Source organism: Lagopus leucura, unplaced genomic scaffold (genome assembly GCF_019238085.1).
Source record: "Lagopus leucura isolate 7727_CA_CO unplaced genomic scaffold, USGS_WTPT01 Super-Scaffold_100047, whole genome shotgun sequence".
Taxonomy (NCBI): Eukaryota; Metazoa; Chordata; class Aves; order Galliformes; family Phasianidae; genus Lagopus; species Lagopus leucura.
The window spans coordinates 2,878,462-2,904,111 of record NW_024962293.1 but is presented as its reverse complement, the minus strand read 5'-3'; the positions used below and the strand labels follow the sequence as shown (position 1 = coordinate 2,904,111).

The 25,650-nt window shown below is 42.2% G+C and overlaps 1 protein-coding gene across 5 annotated transcripts in view; it reads left to right on the top strand.

Moving 5' to 3' along the window:
- The first annotated feature begins 4,356 nt into the window (after positions 1-4,356).
- The window catches only part of PARD6B (par-6 family cell polarity regulator beta), a 72,151-nt gene continuing 50,857 nt past the window's right edge, over positions 4,357-25,650 (top strand). For 2 of the 5 annotated variants that reach the window (XR_006181300.1, XR_006181299.1), the window contains exon 1: positions 24,778-24,867. Coding sequence is in view for 2 of the 5 variants with exons in the window: in XM_042884842.1 (XP_042740776.1) it covers positions 4,447-4,512; positions 8,469-8,691; positions 15,801-16,624 (1,113 nt within the window). In the remaining 3 variants the exon portion in view is untranslated. Of the gene's footprint in view, positions 4,513-4,745; positions 4,816-8,468; positions 8,692-15,800; positions 24,868-25,650 lie in introns of those variants that run through there. The other 3 variants (XM_042884842.1, XM_042884843.1, XR_006181301.1) reach the window with 3 other exon arrangements.

The window sequence follows — 25,650 nt, the reverse complement described above, 5'->3', positions numbered from 1 at the left end:
CCACAGAGCGGCAGCGCCACAGAGCGGCAGCGCCACAGAGCGGCAGCCACAGCGCCCCGCGCGCCCCCTGCTGGGCATCGCCGGCACAGCCCGCGCCCTCCGAGCAGCCCTGCACGACTCGGTCGTTAACTAATAATTCAATCATAACAAATAATAATGAATTGTTTTATAAAGTGCTGTCATTCTTTCTTGCGATTGGCTGCAGATATCATTTCCAAATTAATACTTTTTCTCACAATCAGACAAGCAGCTGAAAGATAACAGATCTTGCCTTCAGTTCTTCAACCATCTCTGCCAAAGCCCTTTGACTCGGCCCCGGTTCCACCCAGAGGGCGCAAACTCGTCCTGAGCGGACCAGAAAGCAGCCAGAAGAGCCTGAAGCTCGACAAGAGCTCCATGCCGAGATCCTGAAAGAGGCTGCACAGAGAGGTGTGGGTGGGTGCTCCATCCCCAGAGACGCTCAAGGCCAAGCTGCACCACGCTCTGAGCAACCTGATTGAGCTGTAGGTGTCCCTACAGCTTCAAAGGTCCTTTTCAATTCAGATGATTCTACAATTCTATGAACCTAAAGGAGCATCTGGGACAGCACCAGCAAGGGACTTCCCTACAAAAGGGATTTATTACCGACCGAAGACAGAATAGCACCCAGAGCAGCAGCGCAGAGTGCTGAACAGCAAACCCTGCAGGACGCGAGGACACAAAGCAGCACTCTCCAGCCCAGCTCCAAAGGAAGACAATCAGCAACAGGGGCTCAGCAGATAAAAGATGGAAATATCAGGAGCCATGGTAGCTCAGATATTATCCTTGTTCGGTCGGAAATTGATTTCAACAGCAGACAAAGCCTAATAACTTGCTCTGCCAAGCATACTGTGGGTAGTGCCAAGCAATTTTAAGAGCTATTGCAGGCCTTTCTGTATAAAATCATTCCTTTGTAGCAAAAAGTTACATTCCTACTGTTTCACAGATAACACTGACAGCATCATTTATTCCAGGCTATAGCTACGGGCAGAGGATCCACAAACAGCAGTAAGAATCTTCTAAGAAAAGCTCAAAGTAAAGTCTCTATTCCAAGAAGTTTATTAAGCAGAGCCCTTTATCTAATTCTCTCTCTAAGAACAAGACAAAACTAAAATTCCAAACTCTACTAATGTGAAATTTAAAAGAAATTTCCAAGCAATTTCCTTTGATCCATCATATTTTTTTCCTAATTTTTCATCAGGAATTCTCAATAAGCACTGGAAATGTAAATAAGTGTTGCTTAAAAAATACCTTTTTTAAAGGTAGTTATCTAAAGGTGTTATCTAATGGGCTCTGCAGATCCAGCACCAGCATGACTCCTTTTGAACCACTTTGGTCTTTAGGTTGTTAAGCCATACATACACACATGCAAGTGTTAGATGTCAGCTGATTAGTGCTAGTGTGTTTAAATAATGAAGAATTTCCAAGGAACACAGAGTCATTAAATAGAAATGGATTGTGAAATGAATGAGGGGAAAAAGCTTTAAAATTTTCTAATCATTTTAGTTGGAAATCTCAGAGAGTACAAATTAATTTAACTCGTGGGTTGCTAGGAAAGTATTTTCAAAAAATGTCAGACTTTTCCACAACTGAAGCCCCAACCACAGAAAAGTCACAGAAACACTCTACAGACCATATACTGCGAAGGGCATACTTACAGAATTATTTGCAACAGATCCTCTATTAAAAGTCTGATACTAAAGTTTCAAGTCAGATTTTTCATTAAGAATGAAAAGCAGAAAGAAGACTGAAGCTGAATGGGAGCTCCCGTTGTCTATCCCATCTATCCTCAGCAGGTGAAATAGCATTAGTTCTTCAGCTAGCAACGTGAGCAAAAACAGAACTTGAAGTGGTCATACTAATGGATACCTGTGCAGAAAGCACATGAATCAGATCTAGCCAGAAAAGGAGAAGCAGCCTGTAAAAACAAACTCTGTGTGTAAAAAGAAAGGCAGAATTTGTGGTACGATGTTCCTTACTATCCTTCTTTCCTTATTATCCCTTTTTTTTTTTATACATATAATATTTTAAAATAAAGTTTTTACTTTTTAATTTTCCTCTTCCCATGGTAAAAATAACAAATTACTCTCACCAACTGATGTTCACTTTTGAGCTAGCATTTATGCAAATAAATGAGCTGATTTATGCAAATAAAAAATAGTTTTAGTTAAATGTAAAAACTGCATAATCTTCAAGTTATACAATAAAAGATGTTGCAGGTCATCAGTAGCAGTCAATATGTATTGGCAGGTATTTTCTGTTCTTTATTCTTGGAAGCAATCTTTAATCTCCAGGGAGAGCTGCATGGAATACCATTCCACTTAGAACTGGAAAATCTTCAGATAGGAAAGAAGCATTACAGCAGAATCTCAATGTACTCTAAGATGGACTTTGTGATCTCATTTTCCGATGAAAAGAAACGGAACAAAAGTCCTCACAAAACATTCCCAGCAACCCAGAGGTTACAAAACCCAACCTGTCTTTCAGCTTCACAGAAGCTGAAACTGAACGTACCATGAATAGTCTAGATCAAATCACAGGTTCTGTAGAATCTGTGATTAAAATAGCTCTGTAAACTTGTACTACTCCTGGCCTCTCACTGCATCTTTATCTGAAATCAAGCTGTTTACTGCATTCCTTCCTCATACGTCAGCTCCTAGTGATGAAAGCATGCCAGTGATTAATACTTTTTATTAGGTCAGTTCCAGAGACTTGAAATGAATTTGCCCTGACTCCTCAAGTATGCTACCACACCCACTGCACAGAACTCCAACCATTCTAGGAATGCAAGATAGAAAAAAACATTATCTTAGGTGATACTCCATAAATCTGTAGCAATAAAATCAGCTATATGCAGAAATCATCTTCAGGAAGCTCTTCTTCCAAGGCAAATGGCATATCAACTGCTTTAAAAAACTGGAAAAGGCATTGTGCTTTCCTACAGCTCCTTAAGCAAAGCATGCCATAGAAAACAAAAATGGAAAGTAGTCCAAACATTTTCTGATTTTGTAATTACAATGTGACAGTGTGAAAGGTTTTATCCAGGTCTTGCTCACACAGCTGTAATCCACTGTCTTCTACTTACAACAAGATCACAGATTTTACCTAAATTTACGGACTGAATTCTGCATGCACTGTTTTGCAGCACAGAACAAGACACACTGGATAGAAGGATAGGAAGATGCGAATTAGCCTAGAGGCGGTCTGACAGCAAACTGAACTTAGCAATATCCTCTGTACTAATTACAACTTGTCTTGGCTTGAGAGATACCTGCAATTTCTTCGCCTTTGGCATGACAGCAGTGACATCAACTGCACAAAACGGCACTGCCTTAAAAGCCAGGAGGGATTTCTACCTACGGATTCCCGGCTGAGACTTAATGCCCAACCGGGTGCTCAGCGCCTCACCTCATGGAGCTGCGAGGCTCCCTCAGGACGGCACACACCACCATCTCCTCTATCAGGCTCACACGTTAGGAAGCAACACGTTTCAAAGGGTTGTAGACTTAAACATGTCAGCCCACACACTTTCTTTCTGCGTACACCTATGAAACTCCCTAAATGAAAAGTCCTTTTTCTTCAGATTTTAAAGCGCACCACGGTCTCCGCGTTAAGGTTTGCTGATACTTCTGCCAAGGTCACTAGGTGGACATTTACACAAAAATAGTAGTGCTATCTCAGCATAACGCCAGTAAACAAGGTCACAGAGAAGCCGTCAGGTGCATTACCAGATTATTAAAGGTGGTTAAAACTGAAAAGTGCACCAACAATTCCACGGACAGGATGGACTTTGCAAGAGCATCCAGAAAGGAAGAAGTCGAGCCTGCAGCCCGATACGAACACAGCCCGCACATCGCACACGGGGCCTGACCGCCCGGCCCGTGAGGCGCGCAGCCTAGCAGGGCAGGCAGAGAGCGGGGCTCTGTCCGCCACAGCGCTGTGTTTGCACATCAGACCCGCCCATTCCAGAGCAAAGGTTGCCGAGGCACCTGCGCGCTACTGAAAGAAAAAAAAAAACAACGCCGTACTTCCTCATAGCGTTGCGGCCCCCTCAGCGGGACGCCGCCCTCCATCTTGGAATCCCGCCGAACGCCGCAGGTGCGCGGCCCCGTCGGCCTGCGGCCACCGCGCATGCTCGGGAGCGGCAGGTGCGCGGCCCCGCCGGGCGGCGCATGCGCGGTGCAGGAGCCGCGCGCTGAGCCCGCCCTCCCGCGGGTGGCCGCCGGGCTGGCGGGGCGGCAGGTGCCAGAAGCCGCCGTGGCCCCGCCCCCTTCGTGAGGGCGGAGGCGTCGCGGCGGCCGCAGTCGCCGGAGCGCCCGCGGTTGCCGGGGCAGTCGGCTGGCCGGCTTCGGGCCGCGAGGATCCCACTCTTCTGCCCGCGGGCGCCCGGGCTGGAGGGAAGAGAGGAGACACCGGGCCTCCGGCGGCATGAGCCGGCCTCACCGCGGGGCCACGGGCAGCCGGGGCCTCGGCACCATGGAGGTGAAGAGCAAGGTGGGTGCGAGGGCGCGGGCGGCCGGCGCGGCCCTGCGGGGGCTCCCGGTCGCGGCGGAGTGACGGAGGGCGGGAGCCGCTGCTGACTCACACACAGACGCGCGCACACACAGTCATACTCACACACACCTGTCGGGTGGCGGCGCGGCCTGCAGGGGCGGAGGAGCGGTGCGGAGCCGGGCCTTTCTGTGTGGCGGGCGGGGATGGCGGTTGAAGCTTTGGGGTCGTCTGAGTCTAAAGATGCGTTCTGCTCGTTTTTGTGCTCCGAAGCGCGTTCCTAACCTACGCTGGGAAGGAAACACGGTGAGCTTAACGGCTGCGCGTTGCTGACCTCCTTCCTTTCGCTGTGGCGGAGCAGGCTCCCGCCGTTGCCGTTTGCGGTGGACCCCGGTCCTCGCTCGCTCCCCATCGCGCCGCGCTTCTCTCCGTTCCGCGCCCTGCTGAGCGCCCGACGCCGCCGCGCTTCCCGATGCTCCGTGCAGCCCGCGGGTGTTTCTGCATCTGTTGCTGTCGCTTGTTTTCTCCTGGTTGGCCGTAGTCTTACGGGCAGAGAACTTCAGGGTTCTGAAACATATCTTGGTTTTGATTTGGCTTACGGTCGTACTATTTCGTTAGCTTGTCCTTTTGCAGTTAATTGTGTTTACAATTGTAAATTTCAAAATACATTCGATGTGAAATCTTAACTGGTGTCAAGCTGCTAAAGAAATATGTTAAAATCCTTTTCCATCGTCTAGGCAAACTGCAAGCATGTCTCCACATGAATATGTTTTCTTTTTTTTTTTTTTTTTTGAAAAAAAGGTACTTTTGTGCCTCTTTTTTTTTCTAAGCTACTCTACAGTCTGTTTGCTGCTTGTGCTCTGCTGCTTCCGGCAATCCAAGCATCCATTTGCAGGGTAGGTGAGGCAGCCAGGAGCTGGGAATCCTAGTGATCCCCTTTTTTCCCTTTTTTAAACACTAGCGTGACGAGTGCTAAAACTTCTACTAGAAAATATGTGGTTAGCTTTTGGAACTTGCATGGATGATACTTATTATTTCTAAGTGTTTTTAACTTAACTGTCTTATGGCAAAGTCAGAATGCTCAGGAATACTTGGCTGCCATGATTCCAAATGCTAGTTAAGTATAGCTGTGATTGTAGTCACTGAAGTGTTTTTTTAATCTATGCCCTTGTAGGATTGAAAGCAATCAGAATAATGTGTTTATAAACAGTACTTTCTGTCTCAGTCCAAACCTCCCCTGTAGTGTGCTGTGCCTGATTAGAAGTATAGTGAGGGATCAGCTGTGTGATGCTTCCTTTTGGCATTCTACAGAGAAGTTCTCATGAATTGTGACTGTCTCTTAAGAGTGAATTATGAAGATTTTGAGGCCTAGCTACTTGTTGCTAATGCATTATTTTAAAGTATCTAGATTTAATGTAGCAGAGGAGTCATCTTCCTTCTATGAAGAGAAGAAGCTCTGAAAAAGAGAGAGAAGCTGTGTGGAGGTAGAGGGGAGTGTTCCTGTGTAGTGCTGTAAGTTTTGAAGGCTTGTCATCAGAGTACAGTGCTGTTTTTAGGTAGCCCAAATCAGTAATCATGCCCTGACAGACAAAACCATGCCTGCACAGCCCATTATGACAGGGAATAGTATTTTTTTTTATTTTTTATTTTTTTGGGGTACAGAGTGAAATGTAATACACTGATAAGACAGATACAGTTGCTAGAGCTTATGTTCTGTTATTGTTACTGAAGATTAATAGGGTAGCAGCAGTATGCAGTGTTAGACAGGACATAAAGATGCTTCTCATAAGCAAGTCTTACTTATGTGGATATATCTGGTGACTTCCTTGTATGTTGCCATAGCTTGTGATGTGTTTTTCCAGATGAGACTTCTGATTTTGCATTCTTGTACTTCATTAAAGTTGCCAGCTTTTGTTAGTGTGGTGTGGAATGTGGTGCAGCATTTGATACCAAATGAAAACATCACGTGAGATTGAAATAGACCATGAATTTGTGTAGCTTTTCTACCGTATCAGCTTTATAGTAGCACTGAGCATGTGGCAAGCTTTGTTAGAGAATAACACCTGTGGAAATCATGGAGAGAAAAAAATTAACACCACATGCTTGAAAATCAGACCATTTGTATCCTTGCTGCAATTGCACAATGTTTGCTTCAAGTTGGGAATAAGATTGTTGGTGCTGTTCTTTTAAATCCCGTTGTTGCTTAATTGTTCAAACCACGTTGTCTTTCAAAACCAAACAACTGAAGATTGATACAGTGCTTGGATAATTTCTGTAGCGCTCATACGTGAAATAGCTGAAGCAAGGTTCAGCAGGAATGCGAGTCACCTTCCGTCGCTGACATCACACTTCAGCACGCTGCTCCTGACGTGTGAGAAGCTCCTCCTGCAGGCTGTTGTTTGCTTTGTAAGCATATATGAATCATCTCTTCTGACTTAAAATTACTAAAATCAGAACATTTCTAGAATACCCGCAGAGAATTCCATTGAGAACTTTGAAGATGAGGTGTTAGAGGGTGTAGGCTGTTCTGCTGTGCCTTTGAGTCTGCATGGTGTTAATGTGCTAACAATAGGGTCCTTGTCTCCTTATTTTCATGCCTTGGTATGTGAGAATTCTAAAGCCTTTATTCTCCAAAACTTTTAATCAGCGGTGAGGTAAGGGTTGTTCTGAGGCCTGGTAATTTGCACCTTTCCATCTGTTGTGTGTAACACTTACCTGAGTATGTGATACTGAGACTTAAACTTCCTGGCAGTATTTCATTCTGCTTGCCCTTGTTTTCTGCTTAAAATTATGCTAGATAAAGAAATAGTTCAAAGTGATGTTCATTGTCAATCAGTGGCAGAATTGACAAAAATGCCACCAACTGTCTGTTTTATATTTTGTAGTGAGTAGCTTATCACTCTTCTAATTCTTTTACAAGCTGGAATCTTTCAGTAACCTGGTCGTTATTATCTCTTCATTCCTTTTAGCATCCTTGTTTCCATGTTGTGTGCGCCTGATGCAGTGTTTGGAGGAATTGTTATCTAATACTCCTTGTTCTGTCCAGCACAGACAAGTCCCAGAACACCGTAATCTGACCAGTTATGCTTGCCAGAATTTGCCTGTCCATTCTATACCAAGCATTTACTTCTTAATTTGTGCTCAGTTTAGTCTTTCACCAGCTACCACTTAAGCATTGTCGGTATTCGTTGTTAAAAAGCTACAGGTGATTTAAAGGAGTGATGTGTGAGTGGAACGGGGAGCTGGATTGTTTCTTAGGCCTTTATTTTGTGTTTTTTGTGTGATCGCTCTAAGTGCAAATGCTTCGTCTGAAAGTATGATACGATGATTAAATGTGTGGGGTTTTTGTATCTTCTCAACCTTGTCTGTTTTAAGCCTTGAATACAGCTAGACTTTAAATGGCTGTGCAATCACGATTCATTTATTGATGGCAGAGGCAAATCTTCCGAATGCTCTTGTGGAGCAGCTGGCTGCTCCCTTTTATTTCCTTCTTCCAGAGAGGCAGAATTGATACAAGAGCATTCATGAGAGCTTTTAGTTTGTACTGAAAGCCACCGGCTATTCTTTATGTCCGTTGGGTCGAGGTGGCTTTTCACTTCTGTTCAGAACAACTAGGAACATAGAGTACTATCTTGCATATGTTAACCATAGCTGTATATTAATGTATACGTGCCATTCTAAACCGCTCTGAAACTTGTTTGAAAGATTGCAGGAAGTCATGTGCCAAAAGGAGCTGGTCGTACTCCTTCCTGATCTTGAGCTGCCAACATCGGTTCTCTTACCCAGAGCATGGCTTACCTCATAAGTGTCTGAGAATCTGCAATTATTCTGGCACTTATTTGTCACCCTATTGCTGTTTGTAGTTCTTAGTGCACTCTTAATTGTAAAACATCCGGAACATTTTTGTGCTTGAGTTGTATGTTAGGTTTCCACGTTAATAAAGATATATTTTGTTGTAGTTTGGAGCAGAATTTCGGCGGTTTTCTTTGGAGAGGTCCAAACCTGGGAAGTTTGAGGAGTTCTATGGATTATTGCAGCATGTGCACAAGATACCCAACGTTGATGTTCTAGTGGGATATACAGATGTTCATGGAGATCTGCTGCCTATAAATAATGATGACAACTATCATAAAGCAGTTTCCACCGCCAATCCCCTACTCAGGATTTTCATTCAGAGAAAAGGTAAGCGTGCTTGATGTGGGTAATAAGTTGTTTTATAGTTACACTGTTTACTCGCTATGATGAATGGAGTGAATGCCCTATTTCATTGTGTTGAATTCCACAACTGTACACGGTCAGATTTATTCACGTCTCTGTTGCAGGAGTTTCCTCAGGCAGCCTGTTTATACTTCATGCTTTTTGTTGTATTCAGTTTGGTTGGATAAAATCAAGTTAAATCTATAGCAAATGTTTCTTTCTGATTTCATTCCAATGAAAATGAACTTAGAACCCAGGATTTCTAGGGTTTTATGGTCTGTATATGTTGGACGAATTTCAATTAAAATTCCTGTTTTGATTGGACAAGGGAAAAAGCTGTTGCATGGTGGAAAGGAATCCTACTGCATAAAGAATTACATGTCAGTATAGAGAGACTAACTTTTAATATGCTGCTTCTGTAATACTTTCCTGATAAAAACAATGTGGAGCTTTCAAAATGACATTGATTTCAATCTGCAAGCTTCAAGTGTGAATGCTGATTATTTTTTTTGTCAGATGGCTTTTAAAAATAGCATGTATTCTAGGTCCAAGTTCTGTTGTCTTTTTCTAGTATTTGCCTTCATCTGTGAAGCAGAATTCAGTTTTGAAGTTGTATGTGTTCTTGACCGGAAGAACATACACAGTGTAAAGATCGGAAGGGGATGGGAGGATGGGGAGTGTGCAGTCCTAGTGATGTGACTTGAGACTGTTTTAATTCAGAGAACAAAGAAAACCTAACTTCTAAACTTGCTGATTTTTCTACTTACGTAAATACAGGGGTGTATGTGTATATGAATTCAAGTGTGCAGTTCCTATATTGACAAACAGTGAAGTGATCTTTAAGTAACGCACTATTTATTGCTCAGCTATTTTGTGAAGATGTGTGCTTTTTCTAGTTGTTGCTTATCAACAGGCTTATTTTCTCTAGGAAATACTTGGGCTTTATACCGGAAGCTTTTATTGACATTCTCACTCCAAAGTAATGAAGTCCACAACAAACGATCTGACACAAAAACAATATGCAGAAACTGTGGCTTCTTGCCAGCTGCTGTTTGTGACAATGCATTTGTTTTGTTTGTGTGGAGTTTAGTGTGGTAAGGCCTGTATGCTTTCATTTCTGAATTGCCAAGGAGATGAACACGAGGAGTGTTAACAGAATGTCACTGCGGAAAAGGTCTATGATTCCATTTAATCTTCTACAGTAGCCATATGACAGGGACAGATAAGCCACTTTGTCAGACTAGGATTATTGGGTTACATTTAACACCATATGGTTTTTAAATTGTTACTGGTGTTAAATTCTTAACGCTAATTGTTACTAGTGTTACATCTATAATCTTTGTTCTTCATACTTTCGGCAAGTAGGATGGATTACTTTTACGTTTCTGGTGCAAGGAATTGAGAATGGAATCGATAGTAATGCACAACCAGAAATAAGATTAACCCAGTTAAGTTTCTAATGCCAAGAACTGATTGTCAGAAAAAGCTGTGTAGAAAATAGTCCCTGTCAAATGGAACTATATAGCCTTCTGGCTGTGGAGTTTTAGCTAATAAGGAACCTAGATTGGCATCTAGGTTCTGCTATGAAACTATAATTAATGATAAATAATTCAAGTTAACTTTCCTCCTGTAAGGTTTGTTGTGGCTTCCATAAACTCTGCTGAATCGCCTGAATATTTTGCTGAAAAAATCTTTTTGAAATTCTTATAAAACAAAACTTTCTTTCCTTGTTTACCCAACAATAATAGTTGGGAACTTAAGATCTTTGGCAAAAAGTTATTGCTGACTTGGAATGGCAGCACAAAGGAGGGAGTTTGTATTGTTTTAAAAGAGAAAACTTTATTATGTTCGTTTGCTGGTCTAAAGATTTTTGAAAGCTGGTGTAAGATATGAGTGAACTACAATAAAATCAAATGTAAATAATTCTGACCCTGTATCCAAGGAAGGCTTTAAGGTGGTTGAAAGGAGAGCAGCAGTATTCTTTCGTTATGTCAGCAGTAAGTGACGGTGGTGATGATGCAGGTCTAACTTAAGGAATTTTGGCATGTCAGAGTAAGCATGCTTCTGTTTTGTGTTCACTTTTGAGTCTTAATTTATGGAAACTGGGAAGTTGTGCATCCAAAAGACTTACGTTTACTGCTTGATAGGGTGAGAAACCTGGATATCCTTTAATGAAATGGAAGTATTCATCCTCTCAGGTTTTTCTAACTACAACTAGTACTTCTGTAACACTTGTTTCAGCATTAAGTCTAAATTAGAACTTGCTTATAGCACAAGTTATGGCTATCAGTTTGTAGAAAAGTTGCCTGTTGGAATTTCATCTTGGAGATTAAGAGATTAACAGGTACTGCTGACATCTGGAACTTAAACGCTGAACTGCTGTATCATGATTACATCCAGATGTACGGGAGTCGCTCTGTCTGTGAGAAAACTTTTACTGTGAATATGAACATGGAGGGGGAGACGGTTCCCACAGACACTGAAGGGCAATTTGGTATGGAGGGTTTGTTTTTGGGTACAAGAAGTTAGATGATGATTTCAATTTAGCACCTGTGAAAATCACTTAGAGTTGTATATTGTAATTTCCTATTCTTACACATCATGCCTGGCACGTGGCTTTATAGAATAAAAAGTAGATTCTTAATTCTCTCCTATTTCTTGAGGTGGACTTTTTCTTTTTCCATGAAAAACAAATTTTTAAAGACAACTTTCTGGAGAAGATTCCTTCTGTCTGTGTCCTCTTTCTAAGAGAAATATGAGCTTGTTATAACTTGGGCCTAGTTAAGAGAGATGATTTATTGGGCCTTATTTGAAAATGGTAAGTTGCATTCTTATTCCAATATAATCATGATTTGGTGTTTGTGCAATTGTTAAATTACTCTTTGTGAATTACACTGGTTTGCCAGTAGATCAGGAAAACACTGTGAATGTCTTGAACGATATTGAATTGAAACCAGATTTGACACTTGCAGGCAGTTTAAAATTTGCTGCATAAGTACGTACAGATTGGTGCCACCTTGGGTTTGAAACTGCTAAGAAACAAATCACTTCAATGCTATGGGGCCATTCTCCTTAACGTTATCTGGAGTTAATACCTTGCCCTTTGGCTTTATGCCAAAATATCTTTCTCTGTAGCTTTAATCTGATTAGCAAGGTGCCAGAACAAAGATGCCTTTGTACTTGAGAGTATTGCTTTAACTTCTCCACTGCTGAACAAACTTTCTAAACAGTCACGCTGTTTGGATGAGATATGGAGAGATGAGTTTTCTTCATTGACCTTTCATTGTTGTTTTTTCCCCCACAGATTATGCAACTTCAACTGTATTTCATAAGGTTTGTACTAGTTTTGCATAGTTAGGCTTTTAAGACTAGCTGTGGTACAAAAATCAAAGCCTCTGCTTAGATATTTTGACTTGTGACTTGTAATTTTGGTACTCTTTGATTGGAGTATCGTGACTTGAAATGTATTTCTAAAAGCAGAAGTGCCAGCTCAGTGTTAAGAATTCTAATGGTATTTGTTTTGCAAAAGACTTCTGAAGGTCATATCTATTCCAGTAAATATTCTTCTGTTAGTTTGTCTAAAAAGCACTTCTGATTCTCCGTTAGTCCACACTGATGAATTCATGTATTTCTTTCAAAGCTAGTCCTTCTGCTACTACTCTTCATGTTTCACGAGTATGAGAAATTTGGTTTGGACAGAAGTGGTAGGCCACTTTGGCTGATGGTTACTTTTGTGTGTTCCTGGCTAGTGAAGAAAGCTGCAAGAAGCTGTGTGACAAGTTTTAGGGCAAACTATTGGGTAAGGAGCACAGAAACTAAGTGGGATCATCTGTGAGATCCAGTGATTCTTCTGGGATGTATTCAACGCCTGTTTGTATGACTGGTGCGTTCCAGGTCTACCATCCGGCACGGAAGATATGGCTGTAGCAGGAGAGGGACTGTGCTAGGGCCTTCTGTGAAGGAGCTGTTTTACTGGCCAGCTGGAGGCAGCTGGGAGCTCAGATATGACATTCATTCTATCATATCAGATGTAAAAATTACTACATACTGCATCTGAATCTTTGACAAGAATCTAAATTTGTGGACTTGAGATTCATGGAGGAAATCCACCAAAACTGAATACCCTTAACGTTGCAATACTTCATATGAACAGAACAAGGCTAATAAGAAGATGAATACCTACCTGTTTTGATACAGTTTTCCTGTGTACAATTTCCAAACCACTTCCTGCACTAAACCCCAGTGGAAACCCAGTGCTTCACTTGTTCTGGTGTAAGTTAGTACCTGTGTACGACTGCTTCCATCAGCATTCTGCACTTCAGGCCAGACGGTTTTGTGTCTACAATCTTCCCCTTCCTTTTTTTTCTTAAGGAGAGCTTACTCTAAATATATGAATATATGGCTGAAGGTCTGAATAACATGGAACTAATTAGTCAAAATACATTCAACTTGGTAACTAGCTTTATGGAAAACTTCCACCCCCAAAAATATATATATTTTGGAGCAGTGTTATATTAAACGCCCAGAAACCTGTCTTGTAAATGCAAACCAAAATGGAAGTTTTTGGAACAAGGTAAAGTGACTTAAGGACATGTCTTGTCCATGCAATATTGCTCTGGTCTTTGAGTGTTTTTCACTGATTCTGCTGCCTTGAAATCAGAGTTCTAGAGTATTAAAAATCTGTAGTACTTGGGCACAAACTGTACTGAAGTTTTTGAGAGATAACTGAGTTCCATGCCAGCTGCTGGTAGGGAAAGGGAAAACTCATGATGTAAAAAATAAACTTTGCACTCATTAGCATTCTTATTGGATTCTAATATTCAGGTCACTGTTACCTGTTTTTTGTATTAAAGTCTGTACTATTGCTTCCTTGCTTCCATTATGAATTACTCTGTATTTAAATGTGAAGGCATGTAAAGCAAAACCCTTCTGTCTAATTTATTTCACAATTGCCCTTGTTCCATAAGCAGTGGTAGTTCCAAATTAAAAAAAAAAAAAAAGTGAAACTATTACAACTATTGTTATTACTATTATACAATTATTAACTATTAAACTATTATTATTGAGGTTCAACAAGGCCAAGTGTCGGGTCCTGCGCTTTGGCCACAACAACCCCATGCAGCGCTACAGGCTTGGGGATGAGTGGTTGGATGACTGTGAAGAGGAAAGGGACCTGGGGGTGTTGGTTGATGCTCGGCTGAACATGAGCTGACAGTGTGCCCAGGTGGTCAAGAGGGCCAACGGCATCCTGGCCTGCATTAGAAACAGTGTGGCCAGCAGGAGCAGGGAGGTGATCATCCCCTGTACTCAGCTCTGGTGAGGCCGCACCTCGAGTACTGTGTTCAGTTTTGGGCTCCTCACTACAAGAAAGACACTGAGGCCCTGGAACGTGTCCAGAGAAGGGCAATGAAACTGGTGAGGGGTCTGGAGCACAAGTTTTATGAGGAGCGGCTGAGGGAGCTGGGATTGTTTAGTGTGGAGAAGAGGAGGATCAGGGGAGACCTCACTGCACTTTACAACTTCCTGAAGGGGGTTGTGATGAGGAGGAGGGGTTTGGCCTCTTCTCCCAGGCAACGAACAGAACCCAGGGAAATGCCCACAAGTTGTACCAGAGGAGGTTTGGGTTGGACATGAGGAAGAACTTTTTCTCTCAGAGGGTGGTCAGGCACTGGAATGGCTGCTCAGGGAGGTGGTGGAGTCGCCGTCTCTGGCAGTGTTCAAGAGGCGTCTGGATGACATGCTGCATGATGTGGTTTAGTGCTAGTGGTGGCAATGGTGATGAGGTGACAGTTGGACTGGATGATCTCATAGGTCATTTCCAACCTTGTGATTCTACAACTCATTGAATTACAGAAATCCTCACAACGTAGTGACCACGTATTTAGCTTGAAACTGGTTTGGTTTGTCAGTAGATAAAAGCAAAGCATCTACTCGTACTTTGATAAATTTAATGAAAAGATTAAAAGAACTGCTTCGTGTTGTCTGAGAACTCAGCATGTTAGTTCTCAGCTATGAAGTACAGGATTATTAATGGCTGATCTCAGTGAGATATCTCAAAATAGATTTTACTCAAAGTGTTAAGCTTGCATTTGCAGAAGTGTTCTGCAGTAAAGTCCATTTGTTACATGCTTTGTTTGGGGAGGTGGCTTTTATCTTGAGTGTTTTTTAAATCAAGCCACCTTTTGTCAGAACCTGACTTGACTCTCTTAGACTTTTGATGAACAGATCTTATTCTTTTTCTAAAGCCTCCTTGCTTGATGCTACATCTAATAATTTCAGTTAGTCTTTCCTGCTGAAGAACAGCTGATTGAAAGACCCTTTCAAACTCGGTTCAACATTTTTGGAGTTAGAGTATACTTAAAATGGAAGCTTCCTTTGGAAAATGGGTGTTTTTTTGGACAAAAAAGAGTTACTTCTGCTGAAGTTATTTCCATCAGTAATATTTGTATGGCTCAGATTCCTCTTTTTTTATAAAGTCATTTGTGCACTTTCCTATCAAACAGTGGCAACTGCAGCATTGCTTGTACATATGATGTTGCTAGAAGTGTGTGTGTGTGCAACGTCTCTTTGTTTCTGTTCCACAGTTGTTTTACCTACATTGCATGGGGGTGGGGAGAAGAGTGCAGAGTGCAATAATGTTTCTGGAGTTTGAATCCAGGTCACTTGGATCGCTTCCAGGAACTGGGCAATAATGGGTACTCTGGCTGCTTTCCCTTTTTCATTCTTTCTTTTCCAATGATCTGAAACTTAAGGAGAGAAAACTAACAAATGGAGTTGCTCTGAATAAAATTAAGATGTTTCTAGGAATGTGCTTGTCCTTTCCATTTCTGACCTTTCTCATGCAGCTAGTTCTTTTCCTTTGCTCTGTTAACTTGCTTTAATTTTTTTTGAACTGTTCTTTCCTTTGGTAACCTTGCAAGCCTTGATAAATTGCATAGCATCAGAGCTCTTGTCTCAAGTATAGAATGTTTCTACTGTAGCAAACCAGAAACCTTCTAGACTAGATTGTTCATTCTGCTAACCTAAAACATGAAAGCGGTGCTATATGGCCTACATATAAAGTGACCTAATCATCAGTGTGCTATGTCTTACAGAAGATGCAGACTACAGTGCCTTTGGTACCGATACTATGACAAGGAAGAAAAACGTCTTAACAAATGTGTTACGTCCAGATAATCACAAGAAGAAACCACACGTTGTCATTAGCATGCCACAAGACTTCAGACCAGTGTCTTCTATTATAGATGTAGATATTCTTCCAGAAACTCATCGCAGGGTACGACTTTACAAGTATGGAACTGACAAACCCCTTGGATTCTATATACGGGATGGCTCTAGTGTCAGAGTGACGCCACATGGATTAGAAAAAGTTCCAGGGATTTTCATATCCAGGCTTGTCCCTGGGGGCCTGGCTCAAAGCACGGGCTTACTGGCTGTCAATGATGAAGTACTGGAGGTGAATGGCATAGAAGTTTCAGGGAAAAGCCTTGATCAAGTTACAGACATGATGATTGCAAACAGCCGTAACCTGATCATTACAGTCAGACCAGCAAACCAGAGAAATAATGTTGTGAGGAACAGTCGGAATTCTGGCAGCTCTGGTCAGTCTACTGAGTCTAGTCTTCCAAGCAGCACGCCAAATATTTTAGCAAATTTCTTGCAAGGAGAAGAAGAGAGTGACGAGGAGGACATCGTCATTGAAGATAGCGGTGAGCCACAGCAAATTCCTAAAGCTGCACCTACCAGCCTAGAATCATTGACGCAGATTGACCTGCTCCATGAGCCAACACAAAATGGCTTCCTTCCTTCCAGTGAGGTGAGCTTGAGTCACTCAGCATGCAACATTAGCATGGAATATGAAGTACAGAACCCAGATCACAAGTCATTAGAAGAAGACGGAACAATAATAACACTATGAAATTACATTGGTGTACTCTGTACTGAGCAAGGATGCTGTACACTTTTGATTTGGCATAATATATGATGTTTTATACCTCTCCATCTACTGTGCACTGCAATTTGCTTAAAAGGAGGAAAAGATAGTAAATGTAAGAAATTCACAATGATGTAAGTGGACTGACTCTGCACTTCCATGTAAATACTTCACAAATATTAAAAAAAATAGTTGATAACTGACTAAAATTTAAATTGAAGGTGAAGGATAGCTAAGAGATGGCTGTGAGCTTTCTCTTAACAGTACTTTTGTTTTTTTTGTGCAAATACTATTGGTTCTATGGAATTGAATTTCCATTAGTGTCTGAGGTTGATTATCTAATGTGCTGTGGTTTCACATTCAACTGAAGTGCTGCTTATGTACCATGGAGATGCTTTAGTCGGTCAGTTCCTCTTCTGGACTGCTGTTTTGCTGATAGAGCTGTCTGTGTGGCTCTGCGTATGAGGAAACAAAAATAAGCAGGAGATGGGCTGGGAGAGAGGCACTCCTGGTTGGTGAGGTTCCTGAGTCATTGAGCAACAGCAGTATGTGAGGAGTTCAGCAGATTATCCTCAGTTAGATAGGGCCTTCTGAGGCTGACTGTCCTGTTGTGGGTATGTAACCACAGGCTCGTTAGTGATGCATCTATATTGTTTTTAATTTGCCTTATATCATGAGGTTCATTTACTTTCAACTACACTATGATTTTTAAACCCAAATGTGAAATTTTTAACACTTCTGTATCTCAGACCTCTTCTCATTTTAGTTTGCAATGTTTAGGACATCATCAAATTTAGTTGCTAATCTCAGTGAATAGTAAAGAAATCAAATGTAAACTTAATGCTATGGAAGTAACATTACATAATCCATGTTTTAGAAAACAAAAAGCAGTCCTAGCAGAAGCTGCAATGATTTCTGCTAGAGAAGCTTGTTGTTATGAGTCTAAATGATGTGAAAAATTACTTTCTTCACACCTACACATTTAAAGCAGCTTAGATTGACTTAAATCCCTGTACTTAGAAAACAGTTTGAAATCAGGATGAGATTTCAATAGAATTTGAGCAGTATGATATTAAAATGATTCATTCCAATGAATTAAACTGTAAATGCTGATCTTCCTGTGCACCACTGGCTGGCTGTCTTAAATATTATAGAGCTGTATGTATAAAGCAAAATACAGATGACAAGTGCTGATACTGCAAAAGCACATGCAAGCAAATTTCCTAGGAGAATGGCAGGGAAAGGCTTCTAGCACTTCCTCCTTCTTAGGATCTTCTGTTTTACCACCTGGCACTCTGTTCCCCACCTGACTCTATTTTGGGAATGTTACTCCTTGCAGGAAAGTTAGACGGGAATTAATGAAGTTGGGAGGAAGGTGAATGGAGCTTCTCAACAGGGATCCAGCAGTCTGACTCAACCTGTAAGAAAGCAGTAGGATGTGACCAGTTCTGTACTGTGCTTCCAGATTCTTGGAAGCCTCTTCTGCCCTGTGGGGAGAGATGGAACAAACAGGAAAGGAAACAAACTTTTTTTTTTTTTTCCCCCAGTCTACTCTGGGGAAACATCTACCTCTCGTAACTTCACTAATATGGGGCTATCTAGAAGTTTGGTGTTAAGGCATCTGCACAAGGGTTAGGGCTAGTGTATCAGAGGCTAAGAGTGTAGTATAAACAAAATTGCTTCAGTTATTAGTGGCATTAAATTTTAATGCGTTTGAATTTGAAATTAATAATCTTAACATTGGAGTTCAAATCTCCCGGGCTTTGAAGCGTTTTACTTATTTTTGCTAATTATATGAAGCAACTATATCTACTTAGAGGAAAATCTTCACTCTGCAATATGTAAGCTTCAATAACACCTTTTCTGACTGCTGCTCTACACTTCCTTTACTAAAGGAAGATTGTTTACTTTAAAGTATGTTCTTCCTTTATTAAAGACTTTCCTTCCTGTATAAAGTCATCAGCTGATGGTGACTGTCATCTATTATGCTAGTTTGCACTTCTGTGCCTTTTGTTTACTTGAATATATTGTGAATAATTAAAGGAGCAAAGGCACTTGGGTGAGAAAAGAATGAGGTCCACAGACACAGAAGATGAAGTGGTAGCATACTGAATGCAGGTGTGATGCTCTCATTCGGAGGAGGTGCACTGTGGGTCTGCTGTGGTGCACTGGCATTTTGCAGCATGGGTGCATGATGAGCTATTAAGTTAGGCAGGAGGGTTGGTTCTGAGAATGCTAATTACAGAATGTTACACGGTAACTTATTGCTGAAGTACAAATGCCCAAAGTTAGAGTGCTGCCAAACTCTGTGTTACCCAATTTGTACTTTAACAGACGCATGGATGAATTGGATGTGTATGCTGGTACGAAGGATTTGTAGGCACTAACTAGGGTCCCACTATAAATTGCATGGGAATTCATCCCGTAGGACCTTTTCTGCAATTCTGTAATCTAATTGATCTAAATATGTGAGAGAATACACTTGATGTGTGATGTTCTGTTTTACAGGAACTTGATTACACACACAGCAAAACTGTGCATTTGGGATTTGGTTAGAACAAAACACTAAATATACATACTGAAAACTGATTTTAGTTGTATTTATGGTTACAGGGACAGGCTGCACCGCATGTAATTGCTAAATGCTGCAGTGACCATGAAGTTTCTAAAGTTCTTCCACATTTTACTGATATATACACTCTTAATTATCAACTGTTTTTAAATTATTACTTCAGGATGATCAGTGGTTGATTATGAATGGCTAAACTTTATATATAAATGGTACTAAGGCTCAGTATAGGGTTTTTAAAATATGCTGATATCGTTAGCCTTTCATTTACTACCTCCTAAATTTTTAACATCTTTATAATTTTCTCCTTGGAAGAAAGTGCTTAAAGGCTTGACTGTTTCATACAGATTTTTATCTTTAGCTAAAAGAAATTCAGAAGTGATAGTGAGGTTGCTACGCATGATTGACAAAATTAAGCTGCTATTAATGTAATCTTTGTGTATTAAGTATCCTGCATATGTAAACTGTATTTTCAATCCAGATTTTATAAACTAATATATAAATATCCAAATTACTTAAAAATGGAGCAGAAAACTGAAGTTCTCTTGAGTAGCGTTATGTATTGTATACCTGCATGGGGGAAGTCCTTCACTGCAGATGGGAGATAAGTGCACCTTACTGGGAAACAAGCAAATGCTTCGTAGAATTAAGATGCATTTACTTTGAAGTTCTGCTCTGGTACTGGGTAAGTCAAGCCTAACTGTGAATCATATGTTTTTTCCACAGCTGAATTAAATTTAGGGCAATGTTCTCACAACCTGTCTTTAACATGTGTATTTTTGTGAATATTATGTATTTTCTAATTAAATTCTACTTGAAATGTGATTTTTACATCAATGAACTTGTTTAAAATGTCGAATATCAGTATTTTTCTTACAACTTCAATGTATAATGTACATTGTTAGCTCACTGAATGAAGATTGATTTTATGAATCTAGCTAGCTGTAGCTGTATATTAGTCTTATATTTTTACAGACTGGAATAATAAATGGATATAGAAATAAAATGGTTTTTTTTCTTAATTACTTTTAGACATGTAAAAATGAGGAAGAATGCAGTGTTTGCTAATTCTGAAGTGTGACTGTAGATGGGTTTCTGTTTCCTCTTGGGCACCTGTGGGCTATTTTCATGTTAGCTTAATGTTTGCTTCTTCTGCTCCTTTCTCTGAAGCAAATCTTTACTTGTCCTTTGGTGCTGTTGACTGACCTGTGATGTGCTCATGCTATGATTCCTATGGTAGCTGCTAATAATGAGTTTTGCATTTGTATCACTTGCCTGAAGACTACTTATGGTAAAGTGCAGGACGTGAGTCGGGGAGATGGTTGTCTCTCATCTGTCATCACTGCCAAATGCTGCTGGCGATTTGGTGGTTTTCCTTTAATGTAAGTATTTCTTACAACTGTATTAATGTTTTTAACTTGTACCTGGTCCCCTTACAAATGCTTTCTTTCTTATCAAATGCATTGGCAGCCCTTGAAAAAATTTACCTGGTGGCAGAAGATTTGAGTTTCTTTAGGTTCTTTTGCAGCTGCTGTTCTCAGGGCAAGCCATAGAACTTCTGTGCTGCACCTTCCTTCATACTGTGTGGAAATTCAGACGTAGTGTTTTTGTAACTTAAAAATCTTCTATCCAAATGTATAAAGCTCTGAAACATTTGAGTTACTGGCTTTTCTGTAAAATGTGAATTGTTGTGGGAACATGTTAATTCCTAGTATTGCTGTTGAAATTTAAGGATCAGATATTCTGAATGAATTGAATGCTTTAAAAACAATAAAAAGAGCAAAATCTGAAAGGTTAATAGGGTTTTTAAGCTGGAATAATGCTAATACAGACCCAGGGTGAATCTGAAGTGAGGGCACAGTTCAGAAATTAATCAGAGACGAATAAAGAACAAGACTGAAATGCAACACCATTTCTACAGATTACTAGTCTCTCCATGTTGCTTTCCTAAATTAAGAGACTAATTGTAAAAGAAAGACTAACTTTCCCTGTTGCTGCTGCCTCCTTGAGGAAGAAATGCAACTGTTAAATACCACATAATAACGTGGGGAGAAAAATATTTGAGGAAAAATACTACTGGAAAGAATTTAAGGCCTGCAGGAAGACCCAAAGATTGCTTTTCGTGACAGCTGTTAGCTGCTCACGACTGTCCTTGCTGTGTGTGATCAGGCATTTAGATACACTTTGCTTTCTGTATGAGAAGAGAATAAAAATGGAGAAGGATCTCCCCATGCTTGCCTGTGCAATTCAACCGAGGAAAAAATGTCAGCATCTCTCACAAAAGAGCCTCAAAGTGGGAGTAAGTACAACACTGCTGCAGAGACCAGCTTGTATAGAAGCAAAAAGTGAAAGGAGTCAGACACTGTCAGTTAAATATTTGCAATATTTTGTGACCTTATGGGTGCAAATATTTTACCTGTGAATGGCATTAAGTTTCTTCCCTTACACCGAAGATGAGGTTTTTCTCTCAACTCATTGTTCTGAATTCTCAGGATCATTTCCAACGCAGCTCAGAATTGATTGTTTGCAGATAGAGACTTGTCTGAATTTTCAAAAGGAACACATTGAGACACATGGTGTAACAGAAGGAAAAAGACTGAAATCAGTGCTAAAGACCCCATTTGCAGTTTTCTTTTTACCTAGAAATTAGCTGTGGCACTCTAATCTAGGTTTGCCTGGGTTAGTTCTGCTGATCCTGAGAGCTGTGTGCGGTCCTGAAGAAGGGAGATCAGCAGCCTCAAAGTAGCTTCATAGACACTTCCAGTACTCACTTGAAGGAAAATATGCACTGCATGTTAGCAGTGTTGCTCTTGGATGCTGTGGAAGCAAGAAGTGGTACGGCTCGTTCTTGGAGAAGTGAGATTGTAGCCAAGATTGAAGAATTCAGACTGCTTATGCAGCGATGATAGATCAGCTGTGTACTTTCCCTCTCAAACAGGAGACAGATTCCTCTCTGATGACTTTATGTAGTGTGTTTATTTTCTTAAGTGGTTTAGAAACATGAGTCACAAATCAGTTTGAGGAAGTGCTGTGCTATTTTACCAGCACTTCATGTTGAAGCTATTTGGAGGTGTTGCTAGTAAGATACAATTTCCTGTCCTCCGAATTAACATTCCTTTCTACTTGAACTAGTACTTTATTACCCAAGGAGATACCTTGCATTTCATCAGAGGGGAAGGTTTGTATTGGGCTCTGTGATGTTGCGCCTCTGTTTGCTCTCCAGAGGAGAATATGGTTTTTCTCTGGTTCAACGATGCTTCTGAATGCCTTCTTCAAGCACCTTGTCATTCATAACGTTTTTGGTGGTGGGTTGTTTTTTTTTTTTTTTTTTTTTTTTTTTTTTTTGCACATGTTGGCAATGCTCAGAAACGAAGAACAGAGTTTGGGGGACAGATGGTGTGAAAGGCGCTACAGAGGGTAAGAAAATCATCCCATTCAGAGGTTCATGCTTGTCTGAACCACACCAATAAGGTGGTTTTTGTACAAATCTGATGTGTATCTGGCGTGCCTGAACAAACTCTTCAAATAAGTGCCTTGTTTTTCACAGCTGTAAGAGACAAAATGGAGAGAAGATTAGTGCATCTCCTGATGTTTAACAAAGGATGCAAGTGTCCCAGCACGATACAGAGGAATATTGAACTTTGCAAAAGCCAAAATTTGTTTATTGTATTAAGTTGTACCAATTAGTCTAATGAGATACTGTCTCTGTTTGCAAGCCTTGCTTGTCTCTTTAGAATCGTGACTGTAACTGTGCTACCTCCTGTTGCGAGACACCGCATTTTCTTCCAAGGGTTTCAAGTTTTGTTTAACTTTCTTTTCAAGTTATTTGCTATTATTCTAAATACTGCAGACCCAGTTTGTTTGTTTTTAAAAAGTAGGGCTCATCTTCTGGAGGAAGCAGAAAATTTTAAAGTCTCATGCCGAATATATAAAGAGATTTCTGTGACTTTAAGTGCTATGTGAGGTTACATAAATGGAATTTAGAGGTTAAAAACTATAAATCTTAGGAGCTTAAGTCCTGTAAAAGCCTTGTTATTAAGACTGCCCTTTTTTATCCCATGCTGTGAAATGAGAAAAAGATGTATTTTTGCAAACTTAAAAACAAGTGGTCTAAAACTGACTTGCAAAACATGATCTGGGCACACAATTAGATGTTGAAATTCCATTAATTGTCTTTCAGAAATATTTCAGGTGCTGTTCATTCTGAACATACCCCTTCACACACTTCCTCCTCTCTCATGTAACTTAGTTTCAAAACAGTTCATCCGTGATACACAACAGAGCTCAGAAATGTTTCATGGGGATCTGGACTTCATGCTTTCCAAATCTCACTGATGTGTAACCTCACGCACCTTTCAGGCACACAAGCTAGAAACCATTGGGGTGTAGAGCAGCAATGGTTGAGCAGAGAACAGAACTATGCACAGTAGTCATAGATGTTTGTTCCCTTTGCTCTCTTCTTTAAAGCAAATCTTTGGAGTGCAAATACCTAGCAAGAGCTCTGCCCTGAGCTGGAGGGTTTGCAACTGAAACAAAGCACGTGTCTGGAGTCTCAGGCCCAGAGGTGCAGTGTGTTTTCTCTACAGCAGATCATTTCTGCAAATACCGTATGATTTTTCAGGTAAGAGCTTTCTTGTCACTGCTGTATCATGAGGTTCTGCCTGGTGCAGTTACCAGCATGGTGCAGGCGGTGCTTGGATCTCAGGTTGTTCAGGTTGCTGGGGAGAGAAGCTGCAGGCTTTTTGCTCCTGCTGTTGTTGCTCCAGGTGCTGCCTCAGGCCTGGCTCGGGGCAAACCACGCACTATAAATTGAGCGTTTCCTTGGGAATGCTAGACCAGGTTTGGAGTTTGCCGTTATTCGGTGGTAACTTCATCTTATTTCAAGCCCAGGGAAGCTTTGCGGGACAGTGTGGTCCTGTTGTAGTCTTCTCTGCAAGCACTCAAAATTAGTTTCTATGGTGTTTCTAATAACTGCACTGTGAATAACGCTCCAGGGTAGGCGGTGGATGACGTCTTATCCTTCTTTATTCCCACGCTGCCGGTCCTCTGCCTGCAGCCGGGACTGTTCCGCTGCGATGCCTCGGGCTGACGGGGCCGTGCGGCGCCCGCGGTGCGACTCCGACCTCGTGCGGCCACGAGCGTTTCTCGGTGCCGCTCTCCGCTGTGCGACCCGCTCCCAAGGTCGCTATGAGCGATCCGGCAGCTCCCAATGACTGCGCGGAGTGGAACAGCCAACGTGCTGAGAACAGTTGGTTCTTGTCGTTTCCGTTGGGAGCGCTACCGAGATCCTCCATCCTCCAGAGCGCTGCTCGGCGACGGGCTGCGTCCCAAATGCGGGCTGTTCGGCGTCGGGCTGCGAGGACGAGCCCCGCCGTACGGAGCGGCCCGGAGCGCGGCCCCGTCCCGCAGCACGTGCCGTTCCCGGCCGCCGCGTGGCGCGCGCGTCCCGCTCAGGGCGGCCGTGGGGGCTGCGGGGGGCGGGGCGGAGCGGAGCAGCGGGTGGAGGCGGAGCGGGGGCTGCCTTCAAGTTGGCCTGCGAGCGGCTGCCGGCGGAGGGATGCTGCTGCCGGAGGAACGGTTGGGGCGCCGCGCGGGAGCGACGGCGGCGGCCGCGGAGATTTAGGCTGGGCGGTCGGCCCGCAGCGCGGGGAGGTGGGAGGTAAGTCCTGAGCGCCCCGGGGGACCCGGCGTGACGGCGGGCCGCCAGACACGGAGCAGAGGCTCTGCCCTCCCGGCCCTGCCCCGCTCGCTCGCCGCGCTTTTCTGGTTCGGATCTGAGGGTGGCGGAGCGTTCGCGTGCCCTCTGGCTTGTCTGTTTATTTGCCGGTTCGTGAACGCGGCTGCCGCTCCGGTGGCGGCGCGGTGCGGTGAGGCGATGCCCGGGGCGGTTTGGCTCCGGTGCGGGGCGCGGCGCGGCGGCTCCTCTCCTCTCCCTTCGGCCTGCGGGCGACGCGGGCCGGCAATAAATCGGACTTCTTTCACACATCTGAAGCTCAGAAGCGCGCTGTGTTGCTGTGCGCGGTGTGCTCGGGGAGGTGCTGTGACGCAGTCCTCGATACCTGCCTCCTTTCTGTCTGGTTAAACCAGCGACAGCCTTTGTCTTGCGGCTGGATTCAGAGCCTCTCAGTCATCTCTGCATCTCTGGTGTGCAGAAACAAGCACTGCTAAAGCTATTGACAGTCAGAAAAATGAATTTTCAAGCTTGGTTAAGATGACATTGCAAAGTGAACTACTTAGGGAAGAAGTTTCATTGCAGTGTCGTGTCAGCTGTTTGGGTTCTACTGGTATCGCCGAGTGCCACTCAAAGTGATGTTAAATAAGAAACAAAGAAGGCTCCAGTTAACAAAACCAGGTTTCCCATGTAGTGTTGCATGGCAGATTGTGTATTTTTGTAACTGACGTGTTAAGGCTGTTGGTTCTTACAAGGAATACAGGAACAACT